We start from the raw sequence: 22,285 nt of genomic DNA on the forward strand, positions 1-22,285 counted from the left end.
TCAAATTTATATAGCACTTTTCTAAATACCCAAAGCGCTTTACATAAAACATGAGGAACAGACTTTATTCAAGAAAACAAAAACAAAGCAAAACAAGTATAAGATCAGCTAGTGCTAGGTTAGGATAAACAACGGATGGAGGGGGGGACATCTTCACCAGACCTCAGCTGGGGGAAGCTATCTTGAAGAGGTGGGTTTGGAGCATTCCAGAGGGAGGGGGCAGAAACATAGAAGGCCCGGTTGTCCACCCAGGTGTGGTACTTGGTCTTGTGGACCTTCAGGAGGTTGGCTTCACTGGACCTGAGGGGGTGACATATAGGGTTCACCAAGATCGGAGAGGTAGGGGGGAGCCAGGTTGTTGCATGCTTTATAGGTGGTGAGCAGAATTATGAACAAAAGGGCCTTTCTGTGTGGAGTTTGCATGTTCTCCCCGGGTCCCCTAGGGTAGGTATACCCTCACAAAAACATGCAGTGATTACTGGTCTCTAAACTGCCTCCTCCTGGTCACCCTGATGGTGCCTGATGGAGGGGAAAGGAACTGGTTGGAATAACGTGTTCCTTCCACACGCTTAGGGGAAACTCCCCCGTCGGGTGAAAAGAAGCGGCTTGGGACTCCTCATGCATTGAAGGAAGCACGAGGTCAGTCCATTGCTCTCCCCAGGTTGGCAGAGGGAGTGTAGAGGATTACATTAGGATTAGATAATTGACACTGGGTGAAAAATTGATTACAAAATTGTGGGATGTAACAAATAAAGAATAATGTACAGTGACAGTATGGCAATGAGCCAGAAGAAATAATTGACACTAAACACCTCTATATAAAAACAATTTTATATATACACATATCTTGTATGCATATAGATGTTAAAAGGATTCATACAAACTGATCACAGTCATTTTAATCCATAAAAACAATCACAATTCAGAGAAGATTTCTGAACAACCCAAGAAAAATATGGACTGTTTCAAATTCCACATATACAGTACATAGATACAGAGGTTGTCCAAAATGAACTTGAAAACTTTCACAGTAATAAATACATATTAACTAACAGCATATTATTCAAAACAATATATCTTATAACATTTCATAGATTCTTGGGCTGGGTAGTCCACAAACTGATAGTTCGTACAATAAGCCATTCTTGCTGACTGGCGGTAACTACAATTCGCACACACTCAATGTCAAAACTAATCTTGTGGTCCACATCATGAACTTCTATGTTGCCACCACGAAACTCCCCTAACGTGATGTAGGAAGAACACTGCCTTCCTTGCTTGGTTTCCACTGACCTCTGCCCTACTTCCAGAGCGCCGTGATGCAGCATATCATTTTGCCTGTCATCTGTACCCGTGGTGATTTTAATTTTACTGATTTTGGCAGATTTGTTAAAGACTACGACAAAGAAGTCTCCTGTGCACGGGGGCTTCCCCCAGAAGTATTCATCGACTACACTGCTATAGGCTTTCATCGCCTCATAGTTTTCAAATACATTGATATTGGTGTAAAAAGTAGCGGGAGGGTTGTCAGGAATGTCTACGGAATCTTCCTCAAAGTCGTCATCCTTCAGCTTGTTCTCCGCTCCTTTGTACGAGGAGTAGTAGCCCATGTGCTGGAACAGCGAGGGCTTGAAGCGGATCACGTCCTTCTGGGCCAGCAGACCCCTGAAGTGAATGAGGAGCCAGTCGCACGGCATCTCCTGGTAGAACATGAGCAGGAAATGGGCCAGACGTGGCAGGTCTTTGGAGTGGTATAGCTTCCCGATGTAGCCGAGCTTGGAGAACTCCAGCATCACCCAGTAAGAACCTTCTCTGGAGGTGATGACCTTCTTCAGTGCCGTCAGGAAGTTCCTGGAGCAGCGCACGTCGTCCTCTAACATTATGTAGAAGTGAGAGAGATTTGTGCAGAAGTTGAGAAGGAAAGCGTAGTCCACATTCTGCTTGGAACGGAAACGGACCCTATCCTCTGGGTCATTGTAGTTCCTTTTCAGCCCATCCAGAGATGGGTAGTACTGTTCCGGAGCGTGGATTACCAGGAGACGTCCAGCTATGACGTGGTGGGCAAACTTCCTGGTGATTTCCTGCACCAGGTTCTCACACCAGACCATGTCAAAGTCTGCCAGATGGACCACAACCACAATCTCTTTCAGTTCCTCATAACTGGACTGGTCAAAGATGGATTTGATGGTCTCCAGGAGGTAGTTCCCACGTTTCCTTTTGACCGACGACAGTCCAATGGTGAGATATTCTGTAAAACAGAATACCGGTAGCTTAACTGTGAAATTGTCTATTATTGCCTATTATCTAGGCAATTTAGAATTGTTCTGAAACATCAACTAAGTGCCTACATTTTTTTATTCTGGACAACAGTAATAGTACTGTCACTACATTTAATCATCTTATCTGTTTTGAAGATATAGGTATTTATGTACAGATTACATCCAAGTAGCCAAGTTTTCAGTATTACCCGTATTGCTTCCAAGATCATCGGACTCCATACACCCACACTTTCTGATATGAACAATAAGGCCATTACACGGTTAGCACTTTCAATATCAAATGACACTGATCATCCTCTGTATCGCTTTTTTAACCTCATGCCATCTGGACAAAGATACAGAACCTTGCCATGGAAAAAGGTGCGTTTCAGTAGGAGTTTTTAATGCCATCGCAGCATTAAACAAACTGCCCCGCCGATAGGATTGTTCTGTATACATCGTACATGATGGGATGGTTCTGTATGCAGTGGGGACCTGTTTTTGTATCGTCTTGGTGTTATGTGCTATGTGTTGTTCTTGATGTGGGTGTTGAACAGACTGTGAATACAAATATCCTTCGGGACAATAAAGATTATTATTAGTTCAATGTACAGTACTGTAGTGGGAAATACATACTTACTTTTACGTGGCAAGGGGGTTCCAGCAAGGTAACGATATGTCACATTTAGGGTCCCAGAAAAGTTGGAGAGGTCTTTGAGGACATATCTTTCAGAGTTGGTAGAGTGTATGAGCGTGTCCTCCATTTGCCTTTTGTTTGCCTCCTAAAAGACAAACATAATCTTTAACAATCTGTGCAATTTGTACATTTCACACAATAAATGGATACACTGGGGATTTTAAATGCATGATGCGACCTGGATCAGAAAGGTAGTAATAGAGATAGACTCATTCAAATCATTATTAAAAACAAGCAAGTGATAAAAAGGAGAGCAAGAAAACATTTTCATTTAAATCCTTATTTCTTTCATGTATTTTATAAGATCAATTGTTGCTATCTGAAACATGTACTTTTCCATCTGCCTTCAAGATGGTGACTTTGAATTGTTTTGTATTTTGTTGTGACAATTCTTGCACAATAATTACTATTACTATTATTATGTTGTCCCAGTGGGAAGAGACAACATAGAAGGTAAAAAAAACAGTGTAAAATTGGAGAAACTTACCAGCACATACACATTGTCCGTGTACAGGTTGAGAAAGAGGAGGAAGGTGATGAGAAACCCGAGGAAGGGGAACATGGAACGTTTTCGTAAGCACCTCATCTTATCCACAGACTTCCACATCAGCCTCATGGTACCATCGCTCACTGTGGGGAAAAGCATACATAACACAGACTTACTGTAGGTCAAATGATAGTTACAAGACTTACGTCCCAGTAGCTACCCTCGATCCGTCCATCAGGGAATGAGCAAGGCCACACAATCCGTTGCTCCGTAACTACTCTGCCGGGACTGGGAGAACCAGATTCTGGCGCGTGGAAGGACTAGGCTCTGTTGGTTGACTCCTGTCCGGGCTCCTTCTACTTCTCACCAGATCCACTCCTGCTCTCACCAGGCCCAGGACCTGTGCGTTGCACCAGACTCCCAGCACCAGGCACTTCATTCAGGAGTGGTGGATTATAATGGCCCTCCTAAAGGCCTCACCGAGGTTTGTTGGGCATCCTCCTCACGGAGGACACAGGCTGGGGCGCTATACCCATACTGCTCACCCAGGTGCCGTCTACATTCTTGCATTCTGTCAGCACTCAAACAGCCACAGTGAGAAGTAAAAGGGCAGATAGTAAGTAAGTGCTAAATGTTTCAAAAATGATTACTCTGGAACAACTTGACCAACAGCAGTAGGTCAGTACAATCAAAGTAAAGTTGTTTGGCCCTCTCTCTCCATGAGACGAGAACATCATTCGTACACATTCATAAAGCTCTGCTAAATTAAATATTTCATCACTGTTAAAGCCGAATACCATTCATCAAACACGTTTCCATGCAGGAACACATCCCGTTAATGGTCCCCACGGCCAACAGCCTTCGGTTTTAGTGCTCGATTTACCTGGAATCAATTACAATGCACTTTAAAATGGATTCCATGATCTCACTGGGGCAAACGTGCTACTGTATAGCTAAACAAAGCTATTCTTGGTGATTTCCCTTCCTACATTTCATCCAAATTCCATTTGGTTAATAAGTGCCTGGCTATGTTGTGTATAGCCTACCCTCATTTTCATCTGAGAGGGGTAAAATATCTCTTTCTTTGGTCCTGGTTGTGGAATGACCTACAGACCAGACACTGTGGAATGACCTACAGACCTTTTTTGGCCTTGGAAATTCACATGAGAAGTTTCAAAAGGATCATAGCCCAAGGAGTGTTTTTTTGCAAAACTAATGCTTGGAATGGATTCAGCATCATGTTTGACATGTCACATGCTACATAAAGCATGCTGAAATTTTGTCAAGGTATTTGTATACTATGTGCAGTGACAATAAATTGAATCTAATCTAATCTAATCTAATGCCAATTATGAAAATTGCTCAACATATGCAAGTTAGTTTCTACATGCTGGGTACTACTCAACATTTCTAACATAAAACCTTGGTGTACTCAACATGTCCGGGTTCACAATGGGGCTCTATGGGCTGGCTACTAGGGCTTGCCGTCAATGTATTTCCGAGAAAATAAATAAAGGTTGAATGGGGGAAAAGAATCAATGTATTCTGCAGGATGTTGCCTATAACCCTATATTCACACAGTGAGTGCATGCACCTCAATGCAACATTGCTTACAACACATCACAAGTCATCACATACAAGTTTCAACTTTGTTCATAGTAGAAACCGATGGTTAGTTTGCAGGTGTAGACAATAATGATTGCATAAAGCAAAGCCAGCACTGATAACAGATAATCAGATGATTTTTCTAACCACAGACAAACAATATTTAATGGTGCTCATAGCTGAAGTTCAGGAGCAGGGCCACACTTCCAACGCAGCTACCTCCACCTCCTATCAAGCCACCTCCAATTGGGTCACCTCCACCCGTGCATATAAAGCCCATCCAACCCCCGGTTCTCCCCCCGTTCTCGCTTTCGTCGTCCCACCCCCCCACCCTAATTCTCATCCTACATCTCCTAACAGATCCCTAAGAGGGTCTGACGTGCCTCGGGAGCATGCCGGATCCCCGAAGCTTCCCCACCTCGGGTCAAATCCCAGACGCCGTCGATGGCCCGCCGTGGGCCATCACCCCGTGGTGGTATTCATGATCATGTCTTTCTTCCCGTTATCAATAAACATGTCAAACGTTTTCATTGGTGGTGTGGTCCTTGATAGTGAATTGTCAATCATTCTTTCCTTAAACGTCATGTGCGTAGTCTAGCCATATTTGGTAACTTTATTGAGTCACTGATATAAAAAGGTCTTACACTTCTTCTATTGTCTCCACCAGGCTGAAGGCATGGGGAGAGATTACTGTATGTTTTGTTGTCTCCACCAGGCTGAAGGCATGGGGAGAGTATGTTTTGCATCCTGTCCTTCTGTCCGTGCGTGTGTCCGTCTGTGGTCAGCTAATCTCCGGCAAGGTTGGCTTGATCGCAGCAAAACTGTGTGTGCGTGCGCACACGCACACACACACACACACACACACACACACACACACACACTTGCAGGCCTGTTAGGTGGTATAAAAACTGGTACAGATACCAGAAAAGTCCAGTATATGTATATACTGGACTTTAAAAACTGGTACAGATACCAGAAAAGTCCAGTATATGTATGACTTTTCTGGTATCTGTACCAGTTTTATACCACCTCATCCTTTACCTAATCTTGTTTACGTTTTGTTTATTTTTACTTGATTTATAAGTGCACAACGCATCAACCTTGTACTTTCTTTGTGATCCTGTCATAATAAATCCTCTACCTACAACACGTCATTGTCAATTGATGTTGATGTTGTGATTGTGTCAATGTAGCATTGCCTCTACTGATATTGACTGACTGGCACTGTCTAAATACTCTTGAAGGTTGCAGTTGCTTCTGTGTGTTTGCTATTGTGAACCGTCAATGCAATAGTATGTTATGCTAGTAGTCTGACAACATAGAAGAAGATTGGCAACCAAATGAACAACAATGACTACAACATCAACATGGTATCTTTTAAAGCTAAAACAAATTCCCTTCTTGTATACTCTGGCCTACTTTGACAGCTTATGTAAAATGTCTCACAACAGGCCTCAGTGTGAGTCCCAGGTGCACCATCTTGTACCCTTGATGTTAAAAGGAAAGCATCCTTTGCAGTGTCAACCTATATGTATCCCTGGACTGAGCAACTCAATAAACAATGTGCACTGCTGAGGTCAAAAAAGAAAAGAAAAGAAAAATGAAAAGTATTTCAGCTCCATTGTAAAACCTGAGAGAGAAGCGTCTGCGAGACACGAGGGTGGAGCATGGAATAATCACTGTGAGAAAATATAATAATGTTGGAAACACACACACACACACACACACACACACACACACACACACACACAGATCTGATCTGATCTGATCTGATTTGTAATAGTGGTCTGATAAAGCAAATATTACAGCTGCGAAAATGAACAAAGACGTTCCAACAAAGGCCTATACAATTCATGAACATCATTGCCTTGGCAAGAGAAATGATTGCTGAGAATTCATGAGCTTTTTGTTTGCTTTCTACGAGAGCAAATCTAGACTTTAAACAAACTGTGCGCTGGTCAAATAATTTCTATGGAAATTAAGGTAGGTCACGTCACAATTGTGTCTGTTCAGTTATTATATAATATTTCTATGCACCCATTTTGGAGTTGAACCGGTTGAAAAATGACACTTGAAGGGCTAATGCTATACATTATAGTATTATTAAAATATCCTAGTCACATTTTAGTCACCTGGAGTGTTTTAGTGTTAGTCTAGTTTTAGTCGACTAAATCAACTGTAGATTTAGTCAACTAAAATGTATTTTGGCAGGCCTTGATGCCGTCCATCGTAAAATAGCCGATCTACAAGCTCACAACATGTCCCAGCACGATGCGTTGTGAGCTTATAGATCGGCTATTTTCAGCATGCAAACAAGTGTAAACGTGTAAACTGACTTGTGTCTTTTACTGGATCTCTTGTCCACTAGTCCCTTCCTAACATTTTAGTCTCGTTTTTATTTGTTGACCAAATTGTCAACATAATAGTCTTAGTTTTAGTCATAATAGATTGGTTTTCATTTTGTTTCCATTTAGTTTTCGTAAATGAAATAACGCAGTCGACGAACGTTTTTCGTCATAGTATTTAGTCGACGAAATCAACACTGCTCCTATTGCAACGTATGTCGTACAAACGCTTTGACTTTGATCTCCCCCCGCAGCTTTCTGGTGGTCTGATGCACTAAAGTGTTTCATTTATGTGTAATTACTTTGTGCCAGCATGGACAGATCCTGTACAGTTAATTCCTTGCCGGCACACAGTAACACCGACATGAAACAATATAACCTTAAATATAACCTGCATTCATCTGGAGAGAGAGCGAGTGCATTTTCCTGCAACAGCATCAGCCGCGGAACACCCGTAGTGTTTCTCGGCGGCATCAGTCTGACACTCTACCCCAAACCCTAACCCTAACCGCAAGCACGACGCAACGCATGGCATCAGCCGCAGAACACCCGTGGCAGGCGAGAGTGTTTCTCGGCGGCATCAGTCCAACACTCTACCCTAAACCCTTACTCTAACCCTACCGCAAGCATGACGCAACGCATGTCGGACCAAGGCACTGCCGCGGAAGCGAGCGGCAGTCGAATGTCTTAATCCCCCCAGTTTCCCCGACAGATGCCGCCCCTTCTCCCGGCAGCGCCGCGCCTGTTTATCTAAGCTCATCTCGCTCAAGAATCGCCTAAGGGTGGCGCCATTTTCCATGGTGCCATACAGAATAATTCCATATACTCACGAACAATATCCATTGGGTCGTGCAACTGTCTGTCACGGCTTGTGACTGCCGGTTCCGCCCGGAGCCTATAAAGCAGCCCACAGCCGGAAAGACGCATTCCTGCTTTTTTCTGCACGTCATACAGACGTCTTTCTAAGACTACCGACCTAACTCCGTTGATACTATTATTCCTCTCGGACGAGTGCCCTCACTTGTACCCTGGAATTCGCGGTGAAAACCCGGTGGTCTTACACTCACGATCAGAAAACGAAACGCAGTAAGTTTCTAAAATAAGACTTTTCTAGCAGTGCCGAGAGGCCTCTTGAACATAGCCTTCTTTAGTGTTTTCAAACGCTAGCATAGCTTAGCTTAGCCGTTGCCAAACGCTAGCTCAGCATTAGCCGTTGACAAACGCTAGCTTCACTTAGCTTGGCTTAACCAGTGTCGGAAGACCTCACGTTAGCCGCGAAGCTTTACCTGTCCCGTGGAACAAGAGCCAGCCGACATTGGACGAGACACAACCGCTCTTGGAAAGAAGCTCAGCGACGACCCGCGGAAGTCAACCTGCGCTGCTCTGCTAACAGTGAGTTGATAAACCTCCGTTTTGCAACCTCAGTTAGCTCTATTTTCCCTTGTTTTCTCCGCTACTATCGTCGGAAACTGTAGGGACCCTGCTAGCTAACACGCAGTTTTCACAGACTCCCTCAGCCCGCGCTGAACCACGCTCTTTCCCGCTACGTTGTGTCGCAAGACCCCGTCGGCTCGGAAGCCCGCTCCACGGCGATTACAGGCTTCCACACGGCCTCACGGCCCACGGCTAGATTGATAGCTCACGTTGCTCCGTGTCGGAAGACCCTAGCTACTAGCTAGCTGCCTTAGCAGCCTTTCTAACTACCTCTAGCCTCCTCCAGCTACTATTGACTACTAGCTACCTTGACTACTTGGTTGTTTGTTTCTGTAGCTTTGCTAAGAATTATCTCTGAATATATATATTATTGTATATTTAATTTTTAAATTAAATATACATATATATATATTTATTTATAGCTACGTCTGCGCTGTGCTTGACCTGCATACTCTTCCTTGTGTCGAAAGACCCTGGGTAGCTTTCTAGCCTTATTTGCACCTCAGTGGACAGTTGTGAAACTAAGCTAGGTAACATGGCTACTAGCACACAGCATGACCAGACCCAGGAGGACCGCCAGCGGGTATGTTTCGGTCGTAACTGCAACAGAACCCTGGCATCAGACGACCCGCACACGTCGTGCATGTTCTGCTTAGGCCTCGAGCACGCTCGTCAGGCCTTTGAGACACATGGTTTCTGTCCATGTTGCCTTGTCCTCACTACTAAGGACAAGGGCCGCCGCCTCTCACGGGTCTCACCACTTCAGAAGGATCGCCGCCAACCCCATCCAGGGTCCCAACGGCGATGGAGGTCCTGACCTCAGGGCTAACCTGTCCCGCCCGGCCGTTGATCCTTGGCCTTCCCTCCCTACCCCTAGTGGTAGGATCCCTGCCAAGTCCGGCTCCACTATGGCCAAGCCTAGGGCCTGCCCCACGGCGACGGTCACGAGACCGGATTTGGACCATGGGTCTAAATCACCGACCAGGAAGGCGCCCAGGATAGCGACGAAGAGGGCCCCGTCCCTCCGTTATGAGAAGGAGCCCCGTGGGGACACACGGGCCGGACCACAACAGGCGCCTAGACGTCGCCAGCCGGCCGCGTCCTTCACCAACGCTTGGACTGACAGAGCCGGAAGGGCCCGCAGTCCTGACACTTACTACAGCTCCGCCGGCACTGCTAGAGCCGGAACGGCCAGCAGCTCCGCCGATGATATCTACCCCCCACAGCGTATTAACGACAACTGGGGCGAGGAGATGGAGGAGGTGGACCCTCGAGACGACCTGCCCTCATACCAGGATCCCCACAAGGAGGATTACACAGTCCTGGATGAGGTGTACTCTGACGACGACGACGACGACGACGACAGGTCCTCTGACCCCGATGTCGTCTTGGACCGCGACGTAAGCTTCGGTGACCTACCAGACACCGACCGAGCGGACCCAAACAACCTTCCTCCACTGGAACTCCTCCCTTTGGACAAGGCAGACATCGTAGAGGTGTTCATGGTGGCGGCCATTAGATGTGGCCGTGCGTGGCCAGCAGCAGCGCCCCTTCCACCAGAGGAAGAAGAATGGGGGCTGGGCCTCAGACAGACCGTCAAACCGGCCCCGCGAGTCAAACTTCCCTTGGCCCAAGGTTTCAAAGCCCACCTGACAGCCATGTGGAAAGAGCCGCTGACACCGCTCCCCATGCCGCGCCGCGTGGGCCTCTCCCTGGAGACAGAGGACATGCCCACGGTGGGTCTTGACAAGATGCCAACCATCGACAGGATCATGGCGGCCTTCCTCCTAGACCCCTCCTCCTCCCATGTCACCCCACTGTCCAAGGACCCGGTCCTGACAGATAGGAAGGACAAGGATGCTTCCGCAGCCAATGGGAGGCTCTACACGCATCTGGCATCGGCTGGCAAGCACCTCAATGCCGCCCTCCTGTTGCAGGGCTCTCTCACGAGCCTACTGCTGGAAATGGGGGACTCCCCATCTCCAGAGCAGATGGCCGAGGTTCGACGTCTCCATGACGAGTCCGTAGGCTTCGTCCACACCGTCACAGAGCAAGTGGGGAGAGCCATGACGCTCTCCATCATGGCGGAGAGGGACAGATGGCTCGAGGTCTCTCCAGACCTGCCGGCAGAGACCAAGGTGAAGCTCCGTAAGGCGTCCATCAAGCCTGGTGGCCTCTTCGAGGGGGCACTGGAGGAACTGGCTCTGACCTGGGAAGGCCAGAAGAAGGGTCGTGAGGCCCTTGCTGCCTTCGCCGCTCCGGCTCATCGTTCACGCCAGTCCTCCCGCCCACCTACGCGCCAACCCCAACGCACCGGCGGTGGTAGGGGAGGCCGCTCTAGCTCCAAGCCCCGCCAGGAGAGGGCAGGAGACCAGCAGGCACCGTCTGGTGCCTCGGCCAACGCCCCCGACCGTGACAGACGCCCGGCCGGGCGTGGCCGCGGCCGCCCAACCCATGGCCCCAGACGAGGCCAGGGCAGAGGCCGTAGGGAGCCGCAGAACAAGTGACACCGTCCCAGTCCCAGGGGAGACGAGACCGGACGTCTCCCCTCCCCCCCCGAGCCTTCAGTTGAGTGTTCTCCTCACACTCAGGCCGCCCAGGAAGAGGCGGCGGCTCGCGATGCGGAACGTCACCACGGGTGCGGCCGATCATCAAAATGTTGTTATTTCAAATGTTGTAAATGTTTTTTCACCTGTAATAAAGGCTTTAATGCCATTAAAAACAAAACAACAACAACAACATCGGGGGGACATGAACCCACTGCTAGGAGTAGCCCCCGGGCTCTCCGAAACAGTGGGACGGGACCTCGGCCTTGTGGCGGGCCTAAACGCCACTGGCAGGACGGGTCATGCCGAAATTTTCTCCGGTCCACCAGGGGGCGCCAGCCCTGCGCGACGACACGCTCCCCTGGCGATGGAGAACCCCCTTGCGCGTCGCCTGACACAGTGGAAACTGTGCGGAGCGTCTCCTTGGGTTCTCCGCACCATAGCGAGAGGTTACAGGCTCCAGTTCGCTATGAGACCCCCCGCTTTCGGAGAAGTCCTCTACTCCGATGCACGCGGCGAAGCGGGTCAGATTCTTCAGCAGGAGATCAACTCTCTGCTGGAGAAGAAGGCTGTCAGAGAGGTACCCCTGAGCCAGAGTCGCAGCGGGTTTTACTCGCGCTACTTCCTGGTCAAGAAAAAGGGGGGGGGGCTGCGTCCAATCATGGACCTGCGAGTTCTCAATCGGTACCTCAAGTCCTTCCGCTTCAAGATGCTGACAGCCAAGTCTCTCGTGCGCTCCATACGCCTGAACGACTGGTTCACATCTATAGACCTGAAAGACGCCTACTTTCACATCCCTATCTACCCACCTCACAGGAAGTTCCTGAGGTTCGGTTTCAAGGGGAAGGTGTACGAGTACACGGTTCTCCCCTTCGGGATGTCCCTGAGCCCCAGGGTGTTCGTCAAATGCACCGAGACGGCTTTGGCCCCTCTGCGACGACGAGGTCTACGTGTAGCAAGCTACATCGACGACTGGCTTCTGAGCGCGAGCTCGCCACAGGAGGCACTGCGGAACACCACTCGGGTGGTGTCCCATATGTCCTCCCTAGGGTTCACCATAAACCACGAGAAGAGTGTGATGGTGCCCGCCCAGTCGATCAACTTCATAGGCATAGCACTGGATTCAGTCTCCTTCACGGCTCGGTTGAGCCCGGAGAGGATCGACGCCTTCCTGAAGTGCGTGGCCCTGTTCCAGAGAGGACACAGACTGCCACTCAGAATCTGCTTACGTATGGCGGGACTGATGGCATCGGCCATCTCTCTGGTGCGGTTGGGCAGACTCCACATGAGACCCTTTCAGCGTTGGCTGAGATCTCTACGGATGCCCACCAGATTCCTCTCGCGGCGAGTGACAATCCCCGGGGAATGCACGCTCGCCCTGAGATGGTGGTCGGACAGACGGACCCTGACGGAGGGAGTCCCCCTTGGGCTACCGTTGACCAGGAAGGTCGTCACTACGGACGCGAGCCTGAGTGGGTGGGGGGCCACCCACGAAGGCAGGTCAGCCAGAGGGATATGGGATGGAACCTTGAGGTCCGCCCACATCAATTATCTGGAACTCCTAGCGGTCTTCCTCGCGCTGCAAGCGTTCGAGCCGCTCATACGGGGTTGTCATGTCCTCGTCCGTACCGACAACACGACAACGATGTGCTACATCAACAGGCAGGGTGGACTGAGGTCCTTGCGCCTGCACACGTTGGCGTACAGACTTTTGACTTGGTGCGACAGACGTCTTCTGTCGCTAACAGCCTGCCATGTCCCGGGACTACTGAACGCGGGTGCGGACCTGTTGTCCAGAGGTCCCCTCCGCTACAGCAACTGGTCCCTACACCCAGGTGTAATAGAACAGATCTGGGACAAGTTCGGGACACCGGTGGCAGACCTGTTCGCTACAGACGAGAACAAGAAGTGCCCACTCTTCTTCTCCCTGACAGGCTCACCAACGTTGGGACTGGACGCGATGGCACATCGATGGCCTCAGGGCCTACTCTATGCTTTCCCTCCGCTAGAGTTGATTCCCTTCACCTTAGCCAGGGTGAGGGCTCAAGACTCGGACGTGCTACTAGTAGCTCCAGCCCGAGGATCCTGGAGGCAGGACATCTTTCCTCTCCTCTACGACCAGCCTTGGCAACTCCCTCTGTGGAGGGATCTGCTTACCCAGGCGGGTCACGAGATTTTCCACCCGCGCCCACAGGACTTGGACCTCTGGGTATGGCCGGTGAGGGGTCGACCCTAGTGGCCACAGGCTTGCCCCCTAGAGCATTGAGACGATCTTGGGTGCCAGGGCCCCTTCGACTAGACAGCGGTACAACACGGCTTGGAACGTGTTTATGCGCTGGTGTGCAACGAGGCCGGAACGGGCCGTTCCTTTTCAGGCCTCGGTGGTTCTTATCCTAACCTTCCTGCAAGAATTGTTGGATAGAAACTTGGGGAACTCCTCAGTGAAACTCAACCTGGCGGCCATATCGGCCTACCATGTGGGTATGGACAACAGACCAATAAGTGAGAACCTATTGATTCGACAGTTCATGAGGGGTGTCAGGCGTGCTCGGCCGGTGTCCAGATCCTTAGTTCCGTCCTGGGATCTGACCCTGGTACTGCACGCTCTGTCAAGAGCCCCCTTCGAACCACTGGACATGGTGGGTTTGAAGTTTCTCTCACTTAAAACCGCACTGCTAGTCGCCTTGACTACAGCGAAGCGATCTAGTGACATGCATGCGCTCTCAGTGAGTCCAAGTTGCATGAGATTCAGTGGGAACGATACCAGGGTTTCGCTCAGGCCGAACCTGTCGTTCCTGCCTAAGAATTTTCCTTCCGGATGTGCTCCGGTAGACTTGGCAGCTTTCCACCCGCCCCCGTTCGCTTCGGTGGAGGACGAGAGGCTGAACAGCCTCTGTCCGGTCAGGGCACTGAAATTGTATATAGACAGGACTGCTGCCTTTAGAAAGGGCAATCAGTTGTTTGTCGCATGGGACCCTCAGAGAAGAGGGAGTCCCATAACCAAGGTGAGGCTTTCACAATGGGTCGTGGAAGCCATACAGTTGTCCTATGCCGAGGGAGGAGCACAACCCCCGGAGGGTTTGCGGGCTCACTCTACGAGGGGCATGTCTGCATCCTGGGCTCTTGCGAAGGGAGCCTCACTTCAGGATGTGTGTACGGCGGCGAGTTGGTCGTCCCCTTCGACTTTCGCCACGTACTATAACTTGGACGTGGCATCTTCTGGAATTGCTCACGCCGTTCTGGGAGCTGCTGCTAGGTGATGGGACAGTTGGGAACAACGGTCACACACGCGCACTTCAGGAGACAGATCCTTGGGCATATAAGATGGGGAACCATCAGCCCGCGTCTGAGTGCTTAAACAGTTTACACTGGCTAGCTCCTTGGGTAGGTTCTTGTCTACTGGGCCTGTGGTCCAGATAGCCTCCTTGCCTTTCCTTCTCCCCACGAGCAGGGAACTGCTGGGGGAGGGGTCCCGGGTCGGGCCTCCTTTCAACTGGTGGTAGTGATACGGGGGGTTTATGTACACCCTTAGGCGATTCTTGAGCGAGATGAGCTTAGATAAACTCTGGGTTACTTTAGTAACCTCAGTTTATCAAGCGAATCGAGCGAGAGAATCGCCCTTATTACCCTTCTTGCTTAGAAAGAGCACAGAAAAAAGACTGGTTGATAGGAATGCGTCTTTCCGGCTGTGGGCTGCTTTATAGGCTCCGGGCGGAACCGGCAGTCACAAGCCGTGACAGACAGTTGCACGACCCAATGGATATTGTTCGTGAGTATATGGAATTATTCTGTATGGCACCATGGAAAATGGCGCCACCCTTAGGCGATTCTCTCGCTCGATTCGCTTGATAAACTGAGGTTACTAAAGTAACCCAGAGTTACCGGCAGTTCTGGTGTCTGGAGCGTGGCTGCCGAACGGATCGACAGTGCAGCTGTCATGATCCATGCACCTACTCCGGCAGTCGCCGACCCTCCTCCCTCCGTCTCATTGCCGTTGCCGGAGAGTGCACTCGCTGCTTCTGTTCAACTGACATGTCTGTGAAAAGGGTCCAAGGCAGGGGTTCTCAAACCCGTGGGTCGCGACCCCTCTGGGACATGGCCAAAGCATTTCCGGGGGTCGCCAGCCAAAAACGTTGATAACCCCTGCATTAAGGTGAAATGTACTACAAATATGTACTACAAATGGCACCAAAACTTTTTTTCTTTCTTTAATGTGGCACTGATCAATGCCACTCTGTGGAAGCTTGTTGTAACAATAGGCTACTAATGGGAAGTTGGGAATGAATGGTATCTATTCTGTTTATCACCTTCTTCCGGTGCCCTTGCTTGGATCATTCCCATCTTTGAACTTCATTGTGATCTTATTCTCTACTACACACTACACTGGAGTCCAGAGATATTATCCAGAGATATTAACACAATCCCCACCGTGATTCATTAAAGAATGATTACTATATGCCAGGATATCGCCCCATTCAACCCTTATTTTGAAGATCCAAAACACCACGACCGGATGTTGTGTCAGCTTAATGGTGTGTGTTGACTCTCGACCGGTTGTTATTATCTGCCTTGAGCATGAGAAGTACTGGCGGCGCCATTACTGCGGAGTAATAAGCGTTGTTACTTGTGCAAGCATTTTATTGATATTCGATGACGTCACACCATGGAGTCCTATGGGGGCTAGCCACGAATGCTAAAAACAGCTAACGGACGGTAAATAAAATACTATTAATTCTGGATTAATGGACATTAAAAGTTGGCAAAGGAGGGTTTAAGCAATAAACCCGAGATATCCCGGGAATGTCATAGATTGGGCTAATACAGTATGACTGTTTCACCTAATTCATATTCAACAACTCTTTCATAAAATGCAATGAATCTCCCAGACATACATCTGTTCAGTGCCTTTAATGAGATGCCATTTTAATAAGCTGGTGGGTTGTACAACAAAGACATTTGGTAAACAGAATTGTTCTTTTGCCTGATGATGTCCAGGAAGTAAACATGAGCCCATATGGCATTGTTATGTTTTGTGTGTATGTGTGTGTGTGTGTGTGTGTGTGTGTGTGTGTGTGTGTGTTTGTGTGCGCACGTGCGTGCGTCTCTGTGTGGGTGTGTGTGCGTGTGTGTGTGTGCTCACGCCTCGTGCATGTGCAGGCAGATGTGAATAAATGTGGTGAATAAATGCTGTATAAATGCTATGGATGATAAAGCTGTTCAATTAGGTAATGGATTGGTACGTATATTTATGGATAAATTGGATACAATGCTGACTTGAAAAGGGAAGAAGAAGAAGAAGAAGAAGAAGAAGAGTTTATTTGTATAGCACCGCCACCTTTTATACAAAACAGGCAGTTTGAAAGTGCTTTACAGTTAAGAAATAAGAAAAACAGGAAACAGAAGCAAACAAGAAAATAAATGTGCATTACATTAAAAGAAAAAACTTGAGCCTTGAAACTATTCACGGACGAGTGTGCTCGCTTACACTTTATAGTCTTTTTGTGGCCTGTGATAAATTGCATCCTCCCAGCCAGAATGATGGTTCATGCATGCATGTATGCAAATTCAGCAGGACAGAGATCAGAGAGAGCGAAGACGGGGTGAATTAGAGATAGGAGTGGATGAGAAAGAGTGGGTTGAGTTCGTCGACTAATAGGCCTACTACAGTATGATGAAAAATGTTCGTCGACTACCTTTTTTCACTGACGATAACTACATAAAAACTAAATAAAAACTAAGCTATGATGACTAAAACTGTGACTAAATATATTGACAATTTGGTCAACAAATAAAAACTAGACTAAAATGTTCGGGAGGGACTGGTGGAGAAGAAGTCGTTTTATGTTTGGTTGCAAGCAGGTGTCACGTTCAGAAAATAGCAGATCTACAAGCTCACAAGGTGTCACTCTGCGACACGGTGTGAGCTTGTATATCTGCTATTTTCAGCATATATAAATCAGGCATTAGGATGCCATAATGGCCCAGTGATACTCAACCTCAGGCCCGCGGGCCACATCAGGCCCGCGGGACCATTATGACTGGCCCACCAATGAAAATCTAAAAAAAAGAAGAAAAAAAAATCTGGAAAATGAAATAAAAATAAATAAATCTGAATGAAGTTATCTTTAATTACATTATTATAAGTAATACTATTAGAGTTGTACTATTACTCGAACGAAAATAAAAGCTTGGGGGGGGGGGGGGGGAGATGCAATGCAAATGAAAGACATATACTGTGTATCCCTATTCCCTGACATAATTTTATAGCTAAACGGACAGAATTCTATTTTATTTGAATGATGAAACCCAGCTGCCATTAATAGTTGGAATAGTTAGAAATGGTAATTGCGGAAATTGCGGAAATGGTGGAAATGGAAATTGCGGAAATTGCAATTGCGGAAATTGCGGAAATTGCTCTTCAGTTATAGCTATCTATTTTCAGGTAGATTGTTTTATTTTACTCAGTCAGCCATATCACTACTAATTTTTTTTCATGAAAAAGGTCATAGCTGGGTAATCTATTTTCAGGCAAATTGTGTTTATTGTATTTTATTTTACTCAGCCATAACAATTTATTTTCTGTTAACCAACTTGCTGGCTGGCATGACAGCTACTCATGGAGAATTGGACAGGCAGGCAGTCAGACAGCTACTCATAGACAGGCAGACAGACAGCTACTCATGGAGAATTGGACAGGCAGGCAGACAGCTACTCATGGACAATTGGACAGGCAGGAAGGCAGACAGCTACTCATAGACAGACAGACAGCTACTCATTAACAATTGGACAGGCAGGAAGGCAGACAGCTACTCATAGACAGACAGACAGCTACTCATAGACAGGCAGACAGACAGCTACTCATGGACAATTAGGCAGACAGGCAGACAGACAGCTACTCATGGACAATTGGACAGGCAGGCAGGCAGACAGACAGCTATTCATAGACAGGCAGGCAGACAGCTACTCATAGACAGGCAGACAGTAAGACAGCTACTCATTGACAGACAGACAGACAAATAACTACTCATGGACAGACAGACAGACAGGCAGGCAGGCAGGCAGGCAAAGAGCTACTCATGTTATGTTATTATGTTATTATAACAGCTACTCATGTTATGTGCAATAATTTGTGCAGTTATGGAAACAGCTCTTTGTGTTTATGCAAGAAAATGTAACACATTTATTTACATATTGTGTGCATGCACATTGTACTTTGATACATTTTGCGAAAATAAAGCAATTGAAAGAGAGAAGTTATCAAGTATCATTAATGTCGTAATTTTATCTACTGGCCCCTGGCCCCTTGCCATTTTTGTAATGTGGCCCACAGGTAAATCTATTTGAGTATCCCTGCACTAAGGTACATTTTAGTCGACTAAATTAACTATAGATTTAGTTGACTAAAATCTTAAGATATTTAGTCGACAAAAACAAGACTGACACTAAAACATTTCAGGTGACTAAAATGTGACTAAAACTAAATGGAATTTTAGTCAAAAGACGGTGACTAAAACTAAATCAAAATTTGCTGTCAAAATCAACACTGGTGCGAAACCACCACCAGCCGAACCAAGCAAGTAAACAGCACTCCATCCCAGAAGAAAGACAGCTCCCTGTCACCAGCAGGGGGTTCCTCTAGCGAACCAGTGTGTGTTTACTTATTCATCAAGCTGGAGATGGAGGGCTTGGCTTTGTTGCTCACACTCCAAGCCCCATGCAGCCGTTATCCTCTTCCTGCTGACGGACGAGAGGGGGAGACCCTATTAAAGATGCATGTGGACCACTGAGACTCTGGGACTCCCGCTGAGACTCCTGGTGAACATTAATGCACCTGCATGCACTGCTAGAACCCGTCGGCACGCCACGTTAACTCACCCATCGCCAAGAGAGAGAGAGAGAGAGAGAGAGAGAGAGAGAGATAATAGAGTTATATACCATAATATAGCGAGAGAAAAAAAATCACACTCAGAGGAGGCGGCAGTGAGAGGAATGCGGTGCAACGTTATCTATTTTATCCCCTTTATTCTGACCTTGTTTATGGTAAGTATACACTCAAGTAGGCTTACTAAATCCCATTTTGGCAAACTGAAAGAGCTCTAGCACTGTGCACTAAACACTTTCGGTCAGGACCCACACTTCATGACCATAGGTGAGAGTAGGAACAAATCCGTACAAATGATGATGGTTGTTTTTTCTGTGTATTTGATGATCTTTGATGAAGAGATTTTTCAGAAATGTTTTAATGAATTGAAAATGGACGACCCTGGTGTAAACAAGTCTTAGTGCTTTCTTCTGGTTTTTATCCTCTTAGCAGTTTTTGCATTGACCTACCTTCCTTGGACTGTACCCATTCTGCAATATGTTAATACAAATTTCAATCAATCAATCAATCAATCAATCAATCAATCACATTTGTCATATTCCATTCAGATTGGCTGACTTAGTGACTTTCAAAGTTTGCAGGCCCTGGGTAGGCAACCCAGCCTGGCGGGGAACTACATTTCGAGGAGTCTAGTTATTATTTATTTATTTTATTCTCATTTATCTTGGTTTAGCTTTTTCTTATGTCTTACGCTTTCCTGTACCCCTCCAGTGTATTAGTTTCACTCTCACTCTCTGCTGCTATGACGCCTGGATTTCCCCACAGGGATCAATAACTATTTATCTTCTTGTCTTTTATCTGATGTCCTAACCGTTTCATACAAGATGTCTGGCATAAAGAAGGATGTGAATATAATCGCTCAAAAGAACAGTTTTCGGCTCCGTTGACTTGCTCTGGCATTGCTAATAAATCCTAACGGCATCCCATTTAAACCTGCATCCAATATCCCAAACACCAAACAACTGTCTTCAAGGTTGTACTTTATTGTTACATCTTGTGTACAGGTACATAAGAGTAAAACTTATTTTTGTTTGGCTTCCTTACAGACAATGCAGCAGCATATAAATAGCATAACATTCAAACAACAAAACACAGCAAACAAATCAGATAATTGCTGAATTCAATGTTCAGCAATGTTTTATTAATAGACCTTATTGGAATTTCTTTCTCATTGTGATAATTATACCTGTATGTGTGTGGTTTTTCTTTTCATAATAATTGCTATAAAAGTTAATAAAGATTTGTGGTATAACTGCATATACCGATGTATCCTGCAATTCAATATTACTGATGCAGATATAAATGTTTGTGCAAACATGTTGTACAGGTTACCATATATGTGGCGTTTAGAGGGCATATATAGTTCATTATCATTAACAATGAGACATCTTTACCTTGAGCCTGTTGTACTCCATTTTCAACAGGAGCTCTTTCAAGAATAGGAGCAATCAAGGTCACTTCTTAGAAGCATAATGCTATACAGAACTATGTCAAGGCATGTGAAACGAGATGTATCTTTAATGTAGGTAATCTCTCAAGACAGATTTCTTCTTCTTTTTTTTACCGAATGGGTTCCCTGATTGCCTTATTGGTGGTGAATAACATCAAAGACTGCTCCGAACAAAGAGCATGGTCCGATGTTAATTAAGTTTTTGACTTCTCCAATCGATTTGCCCCATAATATCCACATTTCTACTTGCCCTGCCTACTACCTAGGGGGGTACCGTTGCCAGTGGTGCAGCATGTACATTTCCCTCACAAAATACATCTCAAATTCATCGCCTGTTGTTTGTGGGTAAAACACTACAGAACATGAGTTTATTAAAAATATATATATATATTATGGGTGCTGGACCGCTGGTGGTAAAGCGCCTGCTCACAAATGAAGAGGTTGTGGGAAATGTGCCCATGGCAATACTTTAAAGATGGAGTGCCGTGATTTTTTTACACCCTAAAACATGATCATCAGGTCTTATTGTTATATAACGAAGTCGAAGTATAATATATAAGTTATATATGTTCATCTGAGGGACCGTCACCTCTACCTCTCTCTCGCAAACGCGATTATGCATGCGATGTGAGACTTAATATTAAGAGTATTTTTGTTGTTTTGCAGGCCACGGGGCGGGCAGGTTGTTGATTCATATATTGTTTCGCGGGGCAGGTTGGTACGGGCTGGCTCCTGTGGCGGGACAGGCAAAAAAGCCGGCCCGTGCAACACTAGTATGTTGTAGGCTGTCTAACATGTGAGTAAAAGTAATGGGGCTACAGTGGGTTGGAATTTGGAAACTGATTCTCTTAAAGTGGACGCAGGTGCTGGCACAGCTTAACTACATATACTGTATGCTACCAGCTAGCAGCAGCACAGAAAGATATTTTCTTTTAATGTTTTTTTGCTTTCGCCTTTATTTTATATAATGGCCGTCAGGATCGGGAGTCCCCGGGAGACCCGCGGCACATGCACTGCCAGACTGGATTATCAGCCAAGGTGCCTGGACCGCTGAGCCACGTTCTGTCGTGACTGAACTCTCACACTAATGATCAGTGTGCACTGTGCACTGAATGATCAGTGTGCACTGAACTCTCACACTAATGATCAGTGTGCACTGTGCACTGAACTCTCACACTGAACAGTGTGTGTGCACTCAGCACTGTGCACTGAACTCTCACACTAATGATCAGTGTGCACTGAACTCTCACACTAATGATGATCAGTGTGCACTGAACTCTCACACTAATGATGATCAGTGTGCACTGAACTCTCACACTAATGATCAGTGTGCACTGAACTCTCACACTAATGATCAGTGTGCACTGAACTCTCACACTAATGATCAGTGTGCACTGAACTCTCACACTAATGACGATCAGTGTGCACTGAACTCTCACACTAATGATCAGTGTGCACTGAACTCTCACACTAATGATCAGTGTGCACTGAACTCTCACACTAATGATCAGTGTGCACCAGAGCATGTGAGCGTCTGCATTATGAACTGAGCGCCGAGCGTGTTTTAAAATGTTGCAGAGC

At 46.9% G+C, this 22,285-nt stretch overlaps 1 protein-coding gene across 1 annotated transcript in view; it reads right to left on the reverse strand.

Annotated features, from left to right (window-relative positions):
• Nucleotides 1–1,088: 1,088 nt before the first annotated feature.
• LOC308314079 (alpha-1,3-mannosyl-glycoprotein 4-beta-N-acetylglucosaminyltransferase C-like) overlaps nucleotides 1,089–22,285 on the reverse strand; it is a gene marked incomplete at its 3' end in the record, with an annotated part of 38,531 nt that continues 17,334 nt past the window's right edge. Inside the window, exons 3-5 of the mRNA XM_080761486.1 lie at nucleotides 3,443–3,585; nucleotides 2,899–3,040; nucleotides 1,089–2,248 (exon numbers count right to left, since the gene is read on the reverse strand). Of these exons, the coding sequence (XP_080617612.1) occupies nucleotides 1,089–2,248; nucleotides 2,899–3,040; nucleotides 3,443–3,571 (1,431 nt within the window). The 5' untranslated portion in view covers nucleotides 3,572–3,585. The remainder of the gene's footprint in view (nucleotides 2,249–2,898; nucleotides 3,041–3,442; nucleotides 3,586–22,285) is intronic.

This window comes from Protomyctophum bolini, assembly GCF_963924005.1.
Source record: "Protomyctophum bolini genome assembly, chromosome: 4".
NCBI lineage: Eukaryota > Metazoa > Chordata > Actinopteri > Myctophiformes > Myctophidae > Protomyctophum > Protomyctophum bolini.